Source organism: Seriola aureovittata, chromosome 14, assembly GCF_021018895.1.
Source record: "Seriola aureovittata isolate HTS-2021-v1 ecotype China chromosome 14, ASM2101889v1, whole genome shotgun sequence".
Lineage (NCBI taxonomy): Eukaryota > Metazoa > Chordata > Actinopteri > Carangiformes > Carangidae > Seriola > Seriola aureovittata.
In genome coordinates, this window is record NC_079377.1 from 25,259,228 (window position 1) to 25,278,525 (window position 19,298).

Consider the following 19,298-nt stretch of genomic DNA (forward strand, 5'->3'; position numbering starts at 1 on the left):
TTCACCTGAATGAGTAAGTCAAGTACTCAAACTGAGCTGCATTCATGACAGTGCAAACAACATACAGGATTGTGCAAAACCACTTTCAGAAACAACATGAAGCTTTAAATTGATCCGGGCTGCAGATTATGTTTAATCTGCAATCCTCAGATTTGATACAGTTGTGTCAGGATATTTCCTTTGCCACTATCTATGGGATGGTGAGATAACAAAATACAATATACAAAACAACAACAGTTTGAACAACAAAAACAGTAATATACAGTATATAAAACAAGATGAAGAATTAATACGTTTGTACATTGTTTGTTCTGTTGACTGAAGTCTTCTAATCATCCAGAAAACACAGTTTTAATCTAAATCAAATATTATAAATCAAAATCTATACATGAACAATTGTATTTAAATGAATCAAAATTAAAGTTTGTAAAAAAAATCATAATCAGGACTCAAAGTGCCTCGGATGTTTTTACTTCCTGTTTACAATTGTTTGTATTGAAAATACACAACAAGACATTTGATGTTAAATGTCTGCAGCCTTGCTTTCACAGCAATCCCACCTAATAATTTATTGTTTTATTCATTATTTTATCTCATTTTACATTAATATTTTATATATCAATCCTTTTAACAATGTTTTATGTTCATTTTTCGTGTGAAGCACTTGGTGCATGTCATTTCTTTGTTGTAAAGCACTTTGTGTTTTATTTCTTGTATGAAAGGAGCTATATAAATAATGTTTTTTATTGTGTTATTACTATTGAAAGACCTTATTAAAAACGTTGTTTTGAAAATCCAGACCGGAAACCAAACGTCACCGGCTTTAATTTTGAAAGGCCTGACCGGATGTCGCGTTGTTATTGATGTGGCTAACGCGGACTGACCTGACGTGTGGTCGTCTGTTGAATGAATGACATCATGCGGGCTGCTGTCTGTCTCCATCTGCAACATGACGCCTTCAGACACTAACGGTTAGACGTGTATTTACGGTCTGCCGTTAAACTTCACCCGGTAAGAGCCGCACGTTAAATCCCGTTCACGCTCGGTAATGATTCAGCGCTTGTTTCTCTGTAGCTAGCTAGCTAACGTTAGCCTCAGTCCGGCGCAGCTAACGGCAGAGTTGGCTAATAATGCTAAAGATTGTGGGAGGAATTGACGCTGTTACGCGGTTTTTTTAGACGCAGAAAACAAAATGTAAAATGAAAAAAAAAAAATCCTGTTGTTTTTGTTCGTGTCTCGGGAGTAAAGCCGCTGTCCACCTGCTCAGGTCACCTGCTGCCTCCCGGTCCGTCCTCCTGGCTCCTGTTCAGGCTGAACACAACGCACTTTCAATGCAAATCAATGAGGTGTCCTGCTGCCACATAGAGGAATTACAGAACTCATTTACACATTAAAATACAGGAGTGTTGCCATGACAAATGTTTGCAATGAGCAGTGTAAAATTATCAATTAATCACACAAGTTATTGTTTTTATTGATGGTAAATTAATTGACTTAAAGATACAGATTTAGAAACTTTTCATTGGGGAACAGTAAACTGCATTTATTAATACTTACATTGGTTATTCAGTGTAATAAATGAATGCTAAATGAGCGAGTGTAAGTAATCTTAATTATGAAATAATATCAATAAATAGCTGATAATAATAATAATCCATAGGCAGAGACAGATCAGCAGACACAGATGTGTTTTTCATGTTTATGATAATTACATCTGGTCCAGTCTTGTGGTGCAACACAGAGTATACATTTGCATATATGAGTCATTTATGCAGTTAATAACAATACACTTTCTTTCAGCCAGTTTTGTGCTTAAATAAACTCAAAGAAATAAAATAACAAAATATGTTGACTGACTGAAATGAAGTAAATAATAATTAATGTCAGAAAAAAGTCTTTGCGTTATTGTAATTTTTATTTTTATTTTAGCTTGTTCCACTTACTGTGTAGTTCAGTAAAATTCCTCCATTGTGTATAAATGTTTCTATGATCTTTTCCACATGAATCAATTAATAATTTATTTTGTAAACTGTCAGAAAAAAGTGAAAAATGTTTTGTTCAACCAACAATTCAAAATCCAGAAATATTAAACATGTTATCACAACAATAGAAACATAAGCAGCAGAAAATGGAACTAGAGAATATTTGGCATTTTTGCTTGATGATGATTTGAATTATTAATCGATTGTCAAGACAGCTGCTAAGTATCTCTGCTAATCGACAAATTGATCAATCAGCCGTGTTTCAGCTCTGAATTTGTTTAATATTTTTATTTCATGTATAATCAGTTTAAATTTAGTCGGAAAAATTCAGAAAAATGTCTGTGTCCAAACCCCAAAGATATTCAGTTTATGATGATATAAAACAGAAATAAACAGGAAATCGTCACATTAGAGAAGCTGGAGAATATTTGGTCTTTTTGCTTGATGAAAATAATTTTCTAATTGTTGATTAATTAATTGTTTTAACTTTAATTGCTTCAGTTTTCTGTCTCGTTACTGCAGGTGTGATGCAGCAGAAGTTGTGTTCCAGAGGTTCAGGTTCTTTCCTCTTGGAGAGGAACGGCCAGGCATGTGGCGCCATCACTGACCCCGTCACCTCCTGCGACCTCCCCTTCCGCTGCCCCCGCTGCGGTGAGCAGGAGCGTTTCCGCAGCCTGGCCTCGCTGCGCGCCCACCTGGAGTACCGCCACTCGTACCGCTCGCCGGACGTGGTCACAGGTGCCTTCAGCATCACCGGGAAACTGCCCGACCCTTTGACGGCGGCGATCCCCTGGCACGACATGAGCCTCCCGACCCGCAGGGGGCAGCAGAGCGGGGGGCGGCCTCCTCACGCACGCTCCCTAAGCGACAGCAGAGACAGTGGATACCTCCACTCCTACAGTTCTGTGAGAAGGCGCACGCAAAGCGTCGGCGTGGGGACGCAGGCCGAGGAGGAGGAGGATGAGGAGGAGGAGGATGAGGAGGAAGGTTGCACAGATGATGAAGATGGAGGAGAAGAGGATGAGGAGGAAGACAATGGTGAAGAGAGAGATGGAGGTAGAAGTGAGGAGGACGTCAAAATGTCCACAAAGAAGTCAGATGCAGGTCACCATCACTTTAACCACCATCACTTCCCGTTCCTGCCTCTGGCTTCTCTTGGCCCCCCGCTGGACCCGGACCTGGACCCAGACCTGGACCTGGATCTGGACCTGGACCTGGACCTGGTCGGTGCGTTCAGATTTACGTACTTACTCACTTATTGGTAGATGTAGGTTTTCAGGAAGTGGCAGAAACTCAGATGTTCAGGAGATGGTGATCAGTGATCAATAATCATGATGACAGTATCAATCAGCACAGTCATGGTTACATCTGCAGTGACTCTCATTTCCTTTACCGTAACCAGAGCAGAACTCGTACTCTGGGTTGGAGACGGCGGCGGCCTCGGCCGCGGTGCGTCGGCGGCTGGCCAGCATCCTGCGGGCGGCCGACAGCACCATGCAGCGGCGGCTGGCCAAGGTGAGCACGGAGCTGGCCCAGACCGACACGGAGCTCCTGTGTGAGCGCGCTCACTCGCAGCACCTGGCCCAGGAGAGGCAGGAGGTGGCAGAGCGGGAGAGATCGCTGAGCCGCCAGGTGGACGTGGCTGTCATGGTGATCGCCGCGCTGAGGGAGCAGCTCAACGCCTCGGAGAATGAACTGGAGCGACGAGAGAGGTAAACAGGCGTTACGTGTTGGAACTACAGCAGTTGGAGAATGGACTTTTCCCCTTTAACCTTTAATTTGAGCCTGCACATGCAGGGGCCCACTGGAATTATGGGTACCTTGGCGTGGACCCAGGACACCCTGGCGGTAGATGTGATCCTGCACGGACCACCCGTGAATTGAAATGTCAAAACTCAGTCTGTCAGACATCTGAAAACGACATGAACTTCTGACAGAGCCAAGAAACGCTGCTCACAGCTGTGCTCATAATGAAACTCCGTTAGCCGTGACAGCGCCGACTTAACGCCGACTTAACGCCGGAGTAGATTTAGTTATTGGCCCTTTGCCTTGTTGAGGTGTTGAGGGATGTTATTGGTATTATTATTGGCCAGCCGCAGGTGAAAACTACATTTATTCAGCTGCTGTCCTTGATGACATAACGTCTGTTTTCCAGGGAGGTGATAACCATCCAGAAGTTTCTGGAGGCGGCGGCTCGACAGGAGACCTGCGGGAAAGTCCGGATCCAGCGCTTCATCGAGAACCTGCTGAGACGCATCGCTCTGGCTGAGAGACTGGTGGAGTATTACCAGGTCAACGGCAGCCCGACTCAGTGCAACCACTACAAGGTACAACACACACACACACACACACACACACACACACACACACTGAGTTCATCAAAGTTTAAGAAATGTTTTCTGCTCGGATTTTCGTCGTTGAGCGCTGGAGTGAAAACGTGACCTCTGACCTTTTGTGTCTCCTCAGCAGCACCAGCAGCCAACCAATAATGGACCTCACAGAATCACTAAAAGCAGGTGAGTCGCACCAGGAGTCATGACGGCAAAGTAAAATCATTTCAATAGAATCACCAGAGGCAAATTAAAAACAAACCACCATTTTCCCGTTCAGTAGTAAATAGATAAATAAACAAATGCACCACTTTTAAATTATTATATGAATAAATGAATTGGCTGTTGCTGATGACGGAGACCCAGCGAGATGACAGTCTCTGCCACATTTATCTTTATGGAGAGACAGACTCTGGCAGTCACGAAGGCGGACATTTTAAAACAAAAACTGCTGCCAAAGAAGCACTTATATTTATAATTTCATGGTCACATCTGTATTTTGCCTGTTTATCCGTATGATTATGACTTATTAATTTAATATTGAACACCTCTGGTCTCCAGATCAGACAGAAACAGCTCCGACCTTTGAGAAAATGTCAAGTCAGAAAGTTCAGACTGGACGAAGCCGTGTTGTCGGTCATGTTAAATTCATGTTCGCCTGCTCTGCTGAGGTTTAAACTCCTCCACAGTGGAGGAATGATCTGCAGTGAGGAAACTCTTGAAGCGTTTAAAGCTGATGTTCTTGTAAAAGCTGTTGGGAGATACTTTAGTTTTCCCTGAAGAACATGAATATAAACTTTGTGTGTTTGGACTTTTAACACTGAGAGAAACCAAATCCTGCAAGGTTTGGATGGTGGGTCCAGGTGGGCGGGGCTTGGTGACTGCTTTGTTGTGACATCACAAAGTCACAGAAGTCCTGACGGCTGGTTTTAAGGCTCAGTTTCTGAATACAGGCTGTGTGCATTTCTCTGTGGACTGAGGCTTTGATACTTTCACAGTATTAATATAGAAGCTAGAGCTGATCTATAATCACACTACACATGGACAGAGACCTTTACACTGGAGGAGCTTTAAGAAACGCTTCACAGTGTTACAACCTCCTGTTGACTTAAAGAGTGGCATTTAAAAGTTAGTCGTTTTTCAGTTTGAATTCATGTCAGTTATAAAAACATTGATATTTATGGACAAATTTCTGTTTAGGATTTAAAATCTATTTAAGTTCTATTGGAAGTTTCTTTTAGATTTATCTGTCACCGTTTTAGACATCACCAGCTGACGGATGTCACCTCTTGAACTAATCAGATTGAGCTGTAAAAGGCTCGTTGCTCGGCAGGAGTCGTCCTCTAACAGGTGGGACAGGTAAACTGCTGCTGCTCTCAGTCACAGCCAGACGGCGACACAGCGGCTGCTCGATCGTCCACGAGGACTCTGAGTCGTCGTCATGTTTAATTCATCGCTGAATCGCTGTGACACTTTGTCCTTCTGCTCAGTCCCTGGAGTGGCATCACCTGTGATTTTGTCTGGAGCTCTTTGAATTACATCATCTTGTTGCGCCTTCTTCTTCTGCAGTGAATTTAAGGCACCAGCCACCGACTCCTAACAGTAGTGGATGGATAATAACTTAATTTGCACATGCTGATAAAATTTGGAGTAAATTTGTTATTGTTGTTTTTTTTTTTAAATCACTAAATCACTATGAAGGAGCAAGTGAAGACAAAACAAGAAGAGACACATGAAGCTCTTGTGTAACTTTAATTAAAGAAACTGCTCATGTTTCCGTGTCGTTCCCAGGTCGGCGGGAGGTCAGCTGTCCTCGTCCGGTCTCCATGACAGCAGGACCCACTCCTCCTCCCAGTTCGGCAGCCGTCCTCCGTTCTCCAAACCCGGCGCGGAGCGAGACCGGGAGCGGGAGCACCGGGAGCGGCTGGCCCAGTCGTCCAGGTTGTTCTGCCGACCCGAGCACAGAGACGACATCTGGAACCACCAGCGCCGCCGCTCCGCCGGGTACGAGGCCTAGAACTGTAGGGAAACACCGGGGAGAGGGGACGTCAGCGGGTAAAACCTCATTACACAGTGACTTTATTCCAGTGTGATAACCTGTGGAAAAGTACTGTCACAGCCACATCAAGCTTCTATGGAGTAGCTCATATTAAACAATTCTCTTCAGTGCAATTATCCATTTAAAACAATAAAGTCCTCGAATCACATTTAATATGACCACAAACCTTTTACCAACAAAAAGGTTTCCCGCAATCTGATATTCTTGAAGCAGTTAAGAAGAAAATCAGGTTTAGAAATGTTTCTTTCACATGGAAACGTTTGAAAATCGTCAAATTTAGGCAAAATGTCAGCGACGTACTATTAACTGTGAAAAGTCACAAGATTTTAGGTTAAAATGAGACCAGTCCTAAAAAATATATGCATAAAAATTATTATTATATGTCACATTAAATGTTTGTATAGTTCCCTGGAAATTTATATATTCAGTTATTTATGTAAATCAAACCAGAGCTGCAACGATTAGACGAGTAATTGATTGACGGGAAGTTAATTTCTTTTCCAGCTTCTCAAATGACAGCGGGAAACTGCAATGAACATTTTTCACTATTTAACTGTCAGTTTACAGAGGAAACGATTAGCAGTTGTCAACTTCAGCCCCTAAAGTAAATAAAAAGAAAACCTTAGATAATAAGAAATAATGTTAATTTAAAATATAAATCAAAACCTCTTTTATAAATGACTGCTAGTTGGCTCTGGGCAGACTGATCCCTGATGAGAGAATAAAAACCAACTTTTCCATTTTGTTTCAACACATCACAGTATCTAATACTGTGTAACAGGGTTTAAGAACATTATGCAATAATAAATATTACTGCATGAACAGTTTTTTTATTGCCAACACTGCTATTGTGTATTTTGTACTTTTCCATTGATTATTTCACTGAAGTAAACCACAGCTACACTGGGTGCTTCTCAGCAGGATGCAAGTGTGGATAAAGTTTCACTTTTCAAACACAGAAATGAACGACAGCTTCACGTCTTTTGTCTGATTTGACGGCACAAATCTTAATATTTAGTGCAGGATAATTAATAATTTAGTGACACTTCAGTTCTGAATTCTTTCCTTTGTATTTTAGAGAAACTTCAGGTAAAAATGTGATTTTATATTCGTTCACTGGTTTAAGATTTAATCACAGTCGAGTTCTGATCATGGAAACGAGTTGGTTTCTTCCTGAAGTGTAAATAGTTCCCAGTGCTGTTGATGACACGTCCTCTCCTCTGGTCCAAACCTTCACGTCTCGGCCTGGTTCCCCAAAAGCTCCCGATCAGTCCGGTTGTCTTCTGTCTGTCTGTGCTTTTAAGGCCAAACGGCCGTGATCGATGATCAATCATCTTGATAGATGACGCACCTCCAAACAGCATGTGTCCCATGTTAGCTTAGCATCCTGAACCAGGCGCTGCAGGTCTGTCGAGCTTTAATTTCTCCCCGTGTTGAAGCGACAGTAAGAGACTCACTATGCATTTAAACAGTTTGGAAGGTGGTGTTTTTTTTTTACCTTCTCTAAAACAGCGTAAAGAATAGATCAACAGTGTGTTTGTCAGCTCCAGAACCGGGCAGATGCTGTAATATTTTACATCATGTGGGTGAAACTGTAGCTTTGATATCTCGTTGCCTGCATCTGCAGCTCCATATTATTCTTTATATCTTCTTACTTCCTGTTTATTATAGAATTGCACAAAGTAACGCTGCCTTTCCGTCTCTCTGTCAACACTGAGGATGAAGTAGTTTTGTTTGAGTAAAACTAGAGACGCCGCCAATACCGATCATGTTTGTCGGGGCATCCACAGATAAAACTGACCGGGAGTCCCGTGGTTAACGCTCAGCGTGAGCTCGAGGCCGTGGACGATCAGTCGATCTGTAGTGTGAGTGTGAATGTTGCAGGTTGAGGTCGTGCAAAACATGCATCTTAAATTAATGCAACGTACTCACACCGGCCTTAATTTAAGCTGCAAACATTAGCATGTCTGGCTAACTAGCTTCCTACCTACATTAGTGCCCCAGCGTTATTTCCAAGGGGCATTTCATGCTACACAAGTTTATGAAGTTACTGTTTGAAAACAGCAACTTGTCTGTGAACTAAGCATCTGGAGACAGGGTTATTAACCAGCTCATGAAGCTAACATTAGCATAATTAGCTTGCTAGCTAAATCTGCCAGCAACATTTTCTTTAGCCGACAGAAGTCTGCTTTTGTCTACCTCTGTCTGAAGTCTAGGAGCCGGTGTTTATAGAATTAATAATAAAAAATATTCAAGCTTGACAGACAAAGTGAACAATTAATAAACAGCTGTTTCCATCAAACCTGCAACACCAGCAGCATCAAGCCTCCCTCCAGTATCAGAGTAGTAATGGTCAAACTGGTGGATCAGATTGCTGACAGATCACTGGAGTCATTGTGCCATAAAACATATAATTTAAACTTCATCAGCAACTATTCACATCTTTTTTTCATTGAAATATTTTTTGATTTGGAAACAGCTTCCTCTCAGAGGCTCAGACTGGAAGCTGGAGGAGGCTGTGGATGTTTTTTGGTGCTTCTGTTACCGTCAGAAATTAATTATGTGGATAATGATCCCTCATATTATTCATTTGGTTTTCATTGTATCTCTGTATTTTTCATCAGATATTTAAAGTTATAAAGTTATTGTCACATATGCACAACAAAAATGAACATGAAGCATGTTTTGTAGTTGAGATGTTGGTTCGCTGATTTGGTTTGTAAAGCACAGACAGGACTCTGATGACACCAGACCTGGGTCACGTCATTGCTGCATATAATTCTTGGCTTGTGTTAGAACCGGCTTCAGATGCCAGGTGGGCGGGGTTCACCACAGTCGGACCAATCCTGACACTGTCTGGTAACTGTGTACAGAGAGAAACGTTCTGGATGTTGAAAATACTTTATTGTGGTTTTTATTTTTCCTGGCAGTCGTGGTCCGACTGTACGTAACCAGTCACCCACCGGTCTGCTGCCAAACCAGGAAGTGTAGTGGAGGGAAAACGCAGATAAACACATGTTTACCCATGTTTTGGTTTGTTGAACACGCCACCTTTATTTAAAGGAGCAGTTCAACATTATCAGGAACGCTTGTTTTCCATCTTAACCAGAATGCGATCAGAAGATAGATCAGGTTCAAGAGATATTCAGGACGTTTTAGCCTAGCTAAGCATAAAGACTGGATGGGGGGGGGGGTCTGCTAGCTTAGCTTCATTGAGGTAAAAACATTGTATTTTTATTCTTGTCAGCAAATCTCATAAAAAGCCAAAACCCCCAATTAATGTGTATCAATCAGAAACGCATCAAATTCTCACTTAAACACAAAATGTTGATTAATCCGCCGCTGAAAATAGTCCCCAACAAATGCACCACTTCCTCCAGTTTGAGTTAAAGGAGCTATTTGTAAGATTTGCTATCACTACATAGTTAACGTTAGCATTAGCAGCTGTTTACTCATCAGTTTAAAAGAAACATTGTTGTGAGCTCAGCATCAAACGTCATCCTTTACTCTCCAGTGGTGAAAAGTAACGCTTCTATTTCTATCACTACTTCTACTGACGTTAGCATGCTAACCAACTAGCCTCTGTTACTTTCCGATAGCGAGTCACTGTATCGTCCAGTCTGCCCTGAAGAAGTAACGCTGCTGAGAATGCGCATTAAAACTTCTTGTCTTGTAAACGCAACGATAGCTGAAGCCAAGACGGGTAAGTGAACAGCTGTTAATGCTAAAGCTCGCTAATAGCTAAACTTGAATCCAGCTGTTTTGGGAAATTAGAAATGAAGCTATATATTTGAGAGCCATTTTATACTTATTGACATCTTCAGAAGGAGCCAATAATTTATAACACCGGATTTATCCTTTAATTCCTTTGATAAAGTCTTTGTGCTAACGGCTTTGGAAAACGTACCCTCCACTCCACTGCCAGATGAGACGAGCCTCGTACATGCAGCAGCTCTGGCGGACACCACACATATAACGAATGTACTCTGAGTTAACGTATAGCTCATACCGAAGAGATGCCGTGCTTTAACGCCCGAAGTCTGCCGGGTCTTAAACTCGCTCTCGTTCACACACGGGTGGAGATTCTCCGATCTCACACACACACACACACACACACACACACACACACAAAAACTAAAACAAAAAACGAACGACGTCGTTATCAGCGCTCTCATCCAAAGTGACTTACAGTGCCGTGAACGCTTACAGTACATCTGCAGTAAACTAAACAAACTCATGACGGCTTGTTTAATAGAATCATTCCTCTCTGTATCGTTCCGTACGATCTGTTTACACGTCATCTTTTTGCACTCATCCGGTCATAAGAATGTAAATGTAAAAGACGGTATTCGGTGTAAAATGTATCTTTGCTGTCATTGGTTTAGGTTTTGTTGACGGTGTTAATAGATATTTTGTATACAAAGCTATTATGTGTCGTCAAGTGGAAGTAGTAGTCCGACAGTCCTTTAACTTGGCAGAACAAACACAAATCATGTCTTTTTATTTTTTAATTTTTCAACAGGGTGTCTGCCGGTCCTGGAAAAGTCTTAAATTACGTCGACTAAGTTCAAGTCCTTCAGTGTTTTTACAAAAGTTGAACATACATCTTGGTGTGTTATTCCTCTGCTGATGCTTCCAGTGGCAACCCTAGACTCCGGGGGGGAAGAGGCCCATCAAAGAGCCCCCCCCCCTTCCCCTCACATGACTAGTGGGAAACGCTACAATTTACAGATGTCCCCTAAACGCCTCACACGCAGACAATGGGTAGATGCTAGCTACAGCACATCATCAGGGGCCAGCAGTGCACTGTATCGTGTCTTTTTAAGGTTTAAGGAGGTTTATAGTTGTCACTGCAAAATGTGCCAATATGAGGGGCCATCGGGGGCCCCCTTTTCCCCCTTGGGGGGCCCCAAGCATTTGCCTGGTTTGCCTCTTCTGGATGCTTCACATACTTTTATTTTGTAGTTATTACAAGTGCGTTGCTCTTACTTAAATTTCTAATTGGCATTAATAAGAAAGGCTTGATGAAAGTGAATGGACCTCGCAGGCACCCTTATTGATTTGTTCCAAAGTTATTGGAAGTTGCCAATATTTTTAAACCAGATGATGTACAGTGTTTTTTTGTTTTCTTTCATCAGTTGAACAAACTGAGTCAGATTGAAATATTAGAATTTCCCGATAATACATGTTAAATGGAATATATATTGAATATAAAGTTTAAAAAAGAAAAAAAAGCATTAATCATCAGTTTTTAACTAAACCCTGAAACGCAGAGGGTGAACTCTGCTTCTCACCACATGAAAACCTGATCCAGATTAATCTGGGCAGATTTCCCACTGAGTGTCCCAGAGATCTGTGTGTGGTCAGACCAATGAATCCTGTCGCACTGAGACTGAGTGTTACCGCTGCTGTCAATCAAAAACCCAGTTTCTCTTTGTTTCTCAGAACCAAGAGCCGACACACAAACGTCTAAATCAGTGAACGTTTTTTTGTTTTTGTTTTAAACCAAAAACGAAAACACGTAAAAAAAAAAAAACACAGAGCAGTTTTTCTGTTTCTGTCGTAAGAATTAATAAACGAAAAACAAGATCATCAAATTGGAAGAAATGGTCCCATTTTGGTGTGAAGGTAAATATTTCAAAATAAAAGCCAAGAGGATAGTGTAGACAGACAGACAGTTTGTTTGTTTATTATATGTTTATTTGCATATTTCTCTGACATGGATGAAGGGATTAACTTTTTGGGGTTAGATGTGGAATATCTATGAATTTAAATATTTTTCTGGTGTCTGTTGAAACGACCTTAGAGGCTTATTATGTAGTTCTGTTTATTTTGCTCTTAATGATTAAATAAATCATCTAAACTCTGCAGCTCTGATCACAGTCTTCATGTTTTGCTCTGGTCAAAATCACTGAAAAGCGAGTGGTTGGGTTTTTATAAACAGCAGCGTAACTCCTGAAAGGTGTGTATGAGTGTCTGTGTGTGTGTGTGTGTGTGTGTGTGTGTGTGTGTGTGTGTGTGCATGTGCGCAGTGCTTCAGGTTTACATCTGGTGAACTGCTTCCTGTTGTGAGTGTCTGGTGCTCGGACACTGGACGGCGGTAGAAGGTGCATGACGCAGACCTACTACTACCACTACTACTACATATGTAGCTATTGTGTTACTGTGAAAGCATGCTTCATATGTAGCGGAGAAAAAAAAAAAGCAAAGTACTTATAAAATACTGTTATCTTGTACTACTACTATGTGTACTTTTGTAGCAGAGCGAGGTCTATTTTAATGGTATTTGAAGGAGAGTTGCACTAAACCAACGGAGAGCTCTTAGCTCGGCGCTGTTGGGTTTCATACAGAGGGAGTGTTGTAAACCGGACAATCAGCAGGGTTCATGCACAGGTTCGGAAAAGTCTGGAAAATCAATTTTATTACTTCTGTGTTTTGGGGGGAAAAATGTGCAAGAGAGAAAAGAGAAGCGGGTGAAACGGTAACCGAACACGTATCCTAACCGGAGTTAATGTTAGTTGGATTCTTACGACACTACTACCTTTCTTGCCGTGAGTCGGTAGAGACGAAGTTAGTTTTATGTTGTGGCCGAGTTTGATATCCCCGAGTTCATCATGTTCGTCTGTAGGGATTTCGTTTTGCAGAAGTAATCTCTAGTTTTGTGCCTTCACTCAAAAACTCTGTAGTCTGTATAACACTGTGCAAAATGCAATACTGTGAAGACCTGGAAAACTTTTTCTGTTGAAACTTGTTGGTCTGTGATGAAGATTAAAGAACAAACATGACACCGAGACGAACGCCATGTTTTGTTGTTATTCACAGGTTGTGGATTTCATCACTGGTCTCCAGATAAAACTGAAACATGTCAAAGTCCGACTTATTAAATTTATGGTAACTCTTTACTCATTAGTTACTTTGCAGGTTTATTTTACTAATTCAAATATTGTGTTATTTATTATTATTATCGACACTCGGCCCCGAGCCTTTTATCTGCTGATTCTCTAAAGTACACGCAGACTTGAACTTGACGTTTCAGGTGATCATCTGGATATACTGTTTGTTTCCAGCCTGTCTGACATTAACATGATTAATGCAATGTAATAATTACTGATGAATACAAAAATAAGACCCAAGTTAAAATAAACAATAAAATTTGAAAAAAAAAAAGTACTTACAATTGATTAAGCCTCATTGACTTTCTATGTGTCTATGTTTATTTATAAACTCAAGTAAATTTTACATTTGTTGAATGTCACTAAACTTATATATTCAAATTAAGTGTAATTTTATATTTGTATTCTTCCATTTACATCTGTTGTTTTTAACTGTGATCTTGGGATTAAAATTACTTTTTAAGAGAAACAAAGTCAAAACTTGAATCTGAAGAATGTGACACATCTTGAACAAGTTAAATAAAGAGATAAATACTGTAACTTACTGTATTTTTGTTGCAGTACTCACAAACGGCCACTTGAGGTCACTGTTTTCACATGAATACTTCAGTGTCTTCCTGTTCACAGAGAGGCTTCACAGGCTGCTCTGGGTTTTTACCTCAACATGGTTCAACTTCTTGTTCATCAGTAACTGATTTCCAACATTTCCCATAATTCCTCCTGTGAACTTCCAGTGCTCAGGTGGGTTTTTTTTTATTTAGGAGCATTTTATTCTTGATTGTTTTCTGAGTGATCCAATAAAAATAAAGCAGATTTCAGGTAAAAACACTCAGAGAAACCAAATCCTGCAAGGTTTGGATGGTGGGTCCAGGTGGGCGGGGCTTGGTGACTGCTTTGTTGTGACATCACAAAGTTCCAGAAGTCCTGACGGCTGGTTTTAAGGCTCAGTTTCTGAATACAGGCTGTGTGCATTTCTCTGTGGACTGAGGCTTTGATACTTTCACAGTATTAATATAGAAGCTAGAGCTGATCTATAATCACACTACACATGGACACACACCTTTACACCGGAGGAGCTCTAATAAATACTGTAGATAATTAGCAGTTAGTGCAGAGGTGAACAATCAGCTCTAAGTGTTTCGTGTTTTCATATCAGAAACTTGTCTGTTTCAAAATAAATTGCTTTATCTGTAGGTAATATTTTTTGTTTTTATTTTTATTCAGTCTTTTTTATTTTTTGACCTCATTCATCAAACCATCTGCTCATGGGGGGAATATCTGGGAGCTGAACTGTTGGCGGCGGCAGAATGTTAAATGGTTTGTTGTGTTATGGTTCCTAACTGCATCACAGCGTGTCAATAAACACTGCAGTCTGGTGTTGATCTTTCATGGAGAGAGTAAACACGGTAACACAACGCTTTGACGTCACCGCGGAGGCTCATACAACACGGGCGGCCGTGAAATCAGCACTCTGACGTCAGACGGACTCTGCAGAGAGAAAAGTGTTTTCTGAAAGCGTCACGCAGCCGTATCAGCGTGAGCATCTACAGACTGCAGTCTGATGCCGTGTGGGCAACAAATAACACGGAGCTGAGCTGAGCTGAGGCTGCAAGGAGTGTTTTACCTAGAAAGCACTGGGGAAGCTGATTGTAGAAGTGTCTGACAGATAAAACATAAGTTATTGTCTGTTTACAGGATTTACTGCAGGATTTTTACAGATTTCTGCACAGAACAGACAGTTAATCCACTAAACGCTGATGCACTTTGTCGCCTTGTTCCACAGTAAAACTCAGGGTTACATGTGGTGTCAGAGGCTGAATGTGAAGGTTCCCTGTGAGAGTCTTTGGCCTCCGGATCCAGTTTCCTGTCTATACCCTGTGGACTAAAGCCTCTGTCACAAAACACATTTGGATCCACTCAAGTTGAAGTGTCTGAGGAACGACGGCACGCAAACCTCAGATCAGCCTGATTTAGCTTCTGTGATCCCAGCACGGCGCCACGGATACCAACAGAAATACAACTGATGCATGAAGAGGAGAACGAGCTCCGCTTCACTCTCAGGCGATCTAAACTGTGAAATCAAATAATAAAAAAGCTCCAGCAGAGAGTTACATAACGCTCTAGATCTTAAATATCTTTTTTTAAAAATGGCTAAAAAATGAAATACACACTTCCTCTTTACCTGTAGGCATGGATGGATCACTGGACAGGCCCGCTGGACACAGACCAATGGGCCCAAGCGGGTCAGGGAGGCCCCTCAGTTTCACCTGCAAAATGTCACTGAAAGAGACAGAAAATATAACCACGAAGAAACTCAAGAAGAAGTAAAATGACACGAATGAGACTCAAATGACTCCAAAGAGACAAAAAAACAAACACAAAGAGACATAACACAACTACAAAGAGACGTAACACAACTACAAAGAGATGAAACACAACTACAAAGAGACGAAACACAACTACAAAGAGACGAAACACAACTACAAAGAGATGAAACACAACTACAAAGAGACGAAACACAACTACAAAGAGACGTAACACAACTACAAAGAGACGAAACACAACTACAAAGAGACGTAACACAACTACAAAGATGAAAAACAACTACAATGACCATGAACACAAACTCGGACCGACCACAAAAAGAGGCCAAATGACACAAAGAAACTCATTTACAACATTTATTTTTGTAGTTGAAACAAGTAGTTTTATCTTCCAGGACAAACATTAATGTTATGACCTACATAATGTCAACCATGTCAACCATGTTTGTACAAAATGTAATTTTAGCTTCAGCTCACTCAGAACTTTAAACTGTGGTAGGATGTTTCTCACCAAAATGCACTCTGGGAGTTGTAGTTTTTTATATTTTCTTTGCCTTTTTATCCACAGAGGCAGATATTCTTCAACAGCAGCTGTTCATCTTTCTACATTTCAGGTCGGGGTCTCCTCCAGCTTCACGACTCTGTGACAGTGACAGACTGACATGACAACAAACACACGGCGACACTGTGTTTCTGCTGTTTACTGTTGTGTTATAAATATACACGGCTCTGTGTGTGTGTTGCAGAATAATAATTCATCCTGTTTATTTGATTTGGAGGACGACCTACGCAGGGCTTCCACAGTTTGGCTCCACATCAGGGCTAAAACCGTCCGAGCTCTGAATCACGCTGTCTATTTTCAGCCTGCCTTCGCTTCCTACCAATAAAAACAACTTGTTGCTTCAGGAGAACTGCGACGTCACGCTCTGACTGTAAACACTCCAGGCAGTATTTTTGGCGCACAAACCGGGCCTCCGTGTCACATTGTGAGTAGGTGGGTGTCAAACGGATTCTACGAGAAGATCGTGGAGCTGAGAGGAAGCGAGGAGCACCTCCCTCGCACAAATTATATTTTTACTGTGGGTTTTTAGGAAGTCACCATGAGGACGTCCAGGTGGCTCAGTGGACGGGAATCAAACATGGAGCAACAGTCCAGAAAGATATCATCGGCAAGTGAAATAAAATCCATAAACTTCAGCTGTGGGTGAAGTAATGTTAAAAGTTAATAAGCTGCAGCAGTAAGTTAAAGCTCCTCCAGTGTAAAGGTCTGTGTCCATGTGTAGTGTGATTATAGATCAGCTCTAGCTTCTATATTAATACTGTGAAAGTATCAAAGCCTCAGTCCACAGAGAAATGCACACAGCCTGTATTCAGAAACTGAGCCTTAAAACCAGCCGTCAGGACTTCTGGAACTTTGTGATGTCACAACAAAGCAGTCACCAAGCCCCGCCCACCTGGACCCACCATCCAAACCTTGCAGGATTTGGTTTCTCTGAGTGTTTTTACCTGAAATCTGCTTTATTTTTATTGGATCAGCCAATCAGAAGAGAGGCTCAGAGCCTATGGTTATGGTAGATGTAAGTCAGTAATTTCAAATTAATCCATAATTACATATATTTAATCACACTATCATTTTAAACCCTGAAAGAGTTTCCTCATTAGCTTCTCGACCTACCACAAAATCATTCATTCATGGCGACATTTTCATGGGATTTCTCGACAGAAACTCAACTCATACTTTCATATATCCACCATTTTATCTTTATTCCTGCTAGCAGCCTCACTGCTAGCCTACATAAGACTGAAGCCACAGTTAGCTTGCTAGTTAACACTAGCTAACATGGTTAAATAACATCAGTTGACATTTTTCTGGTGACGTTAGGTACAACTGTGATATTCTCATATGACGTTAGCCTTTTCAGCCCCTGCCCTTTCAGCCAATCATATGCTAGCATGCCTAAATCGGTTGCCTTGGAGACGTGGCCTCTTGGCAGGCACATTGGAATGATATAATATGACTTCACACCAAACATAGTGCGAACGAGTTCACTCAACTATTGGTTGGGTCGTGTCCCTACCGTCCGTATGCAAACCTACGACCTCGGCTACGACAACACTTTGTACAAGTCAGTTCCGCCCAGCTGATGGATATCTAACTTTTCGGTGTGTTTAAAGACCAGCAAACCTCCAGCAGACATGTCGGCTTTGACATTTGTAGCCGAGGTGAGGTCGTGTTTGGTGGATGTTTTGCTGAATCAGCCGAGAAGAAAGGAGGTAAAATTTGATCAGTAGAGGTCACTGATCTGGAAACAAAACACCAGGTCTGAACCGTCCTCTCCTTCCCACTGCTTCCTGTTTCTGTCTCCTGCAACCTCAACAATAAACACCAATAAATCTGTTAATAGGACGATAAACAATCGTCTCTCTCCATAAAGTAGGCTGTCATCTCTCTTTTTATTAGTGTGTGGGTGGGTGTTTCCCAGTAGAAAGACGGTCCAAATTAACTGCCCACATCTCTATAATGAAATGTCAAACATGGATGCCACAACAAGTGAGTCACAGGCATGAGTCACTGTTGATGTTGTGCAGGCTTCAAAAATCTCAGTTTAATGTTCGATCAGTGTTTCGTTTTACTGACCCTGCAGCTGGATCAGAGAGAGGGAAAGGCTGTCACATTACCTTCTGACCCCAAAACAGCTGAGACTCAATCTGTGATGGATAAGGACGATGTCCACGATCAGAGAAGTCAACTACGAGTCCCAGAAAGCTTTGCAGTAAGAGGCCTTCAGGTTCTGCTGTTAATGGTTTGGTGAAGTTACACTTGATTCAATTAACTTTCAGATTTTTGGTTGTTTCAGCAGCTCGCAGCAACAAAGCTTTCTGAATATGCTCAAACACTTGAGCTGCAGTGGCTCATGGGAACTGTAGTTTTCAGAACCATTCCTTGTATCAAATTAAGGAAAAACAAAAAGCGAAGCTGAGTCTGTCTGAAATCTCACCCAACCTTTTTAGAGGTGGAAAATACACATTTTTATTTTTGTTTATTTTTCCTACGTTTATTTTTCTTAGTTTTTTATTTATTTATTAATTAAGTTTAATTTATTTGTCTGAATCACTGACTATTGTCTTCTTTTGAATTTTAACTGTATTTGTTTGCATCTTGACATCATTGCAAATGTGGGAATAAATTAAATGAAGCCAACTTCCCTGTTCATTACTCCATGACGCCCTCAGTTCATGGGTGTATAAAGAGAGCTGGATGATAGCACTGACCATAAACATGGTCAATTATTATACTTTACTATATTATTTTATTTCTTGGAAGTTTAATGTTTGTGTGTTGCTGCAGCACAGCTTTGTTTGTTTGTTGTGTGCATGGAGAATCACTGATCGACAGTCTGATAGATCAATCAGAGAATCAGCATTTTGTAGTAAACAGCCCTTTAACAGCTTTTTTTTGGTTGTCATTTTGCATCTATTGTATTTTTACTTTTAATTTTTCATCATTGTTTTTTTATTTATTTATTTATTTTATTATTATCTTTTTTTTTTTTCTATTATTATCATGTTGGGTTTCCCCTTCTGTTCGTGCAGCTGAGACATTACATGTGATGGCTGTTTGAGTAATCACTGGGGGCTAAGACCACTCAAAGTTAAATATTCTGTGGCATGCTGGGTATTGTAGTGCGTCTTCTTGGCGGTTATTTAGA

General features: G+C 41.1%; 1 protein-coding gene and 1 long non-coding RNA gene across 3 annotated transcripts; one reads left to right on the top strand and one right to left on the bottom strand.

The window, feature by feature from the left end:
* The first annotated feature begins 34 nt into the window (after positions 1 to 34).
* znf365 (zinc finger protein 365) lies at positions 35 to 13,164 on the top strand. Of its 2 annotated transcripts, none has more exons than XM_056396215.1 (6): positions 35 to 1,011; positions 2,505 to 3,209; positions 3,385 to 3,694; positions 4,138 to 4,309; positions 4,449 to 4,498; positions 6,104 to 13,164. In XM_056396215.1, the coding sequence occupies exons 2-6, from the start codon at positions 2,510 to 2,512 to the stop codon at positions 6,327 to 6,329; spliced, it is 1,458 nt and encodes a 485-aa protein (XP_056252190.1). In that variant the 5' UTR covers positions 35 to 1,011; positions 2,505 to 2,509; the 3' UTR covers positions 6,330 to 13,164. The 2 variants fall into 2 exon arrangements, with proteins under 2 accessions (XP_056252190.1, XP_056252191.1); XM_056396216.1 differs by having other exon boundaries at positions 4,452 to 4,498.
* LOC130181799 (uncharacterized) lies at positions 6,197 to 19,080 on the bottom strand. The gene is made up of 3 exons (XR_008829632.1): positions 16,100 to 19,080; positions 15,447 to 15,544; positions 6,197 to 6,331 (listed from the first exon to the last, which is right to left on the bottom strand). It is a non-coding gene; the product is annotated as an uncharacterized LOC130181799 (long non-coding RNA).
* Between the last annotated feature and the right edge of the window lie 218 nt (positions 19,081 to 19,298).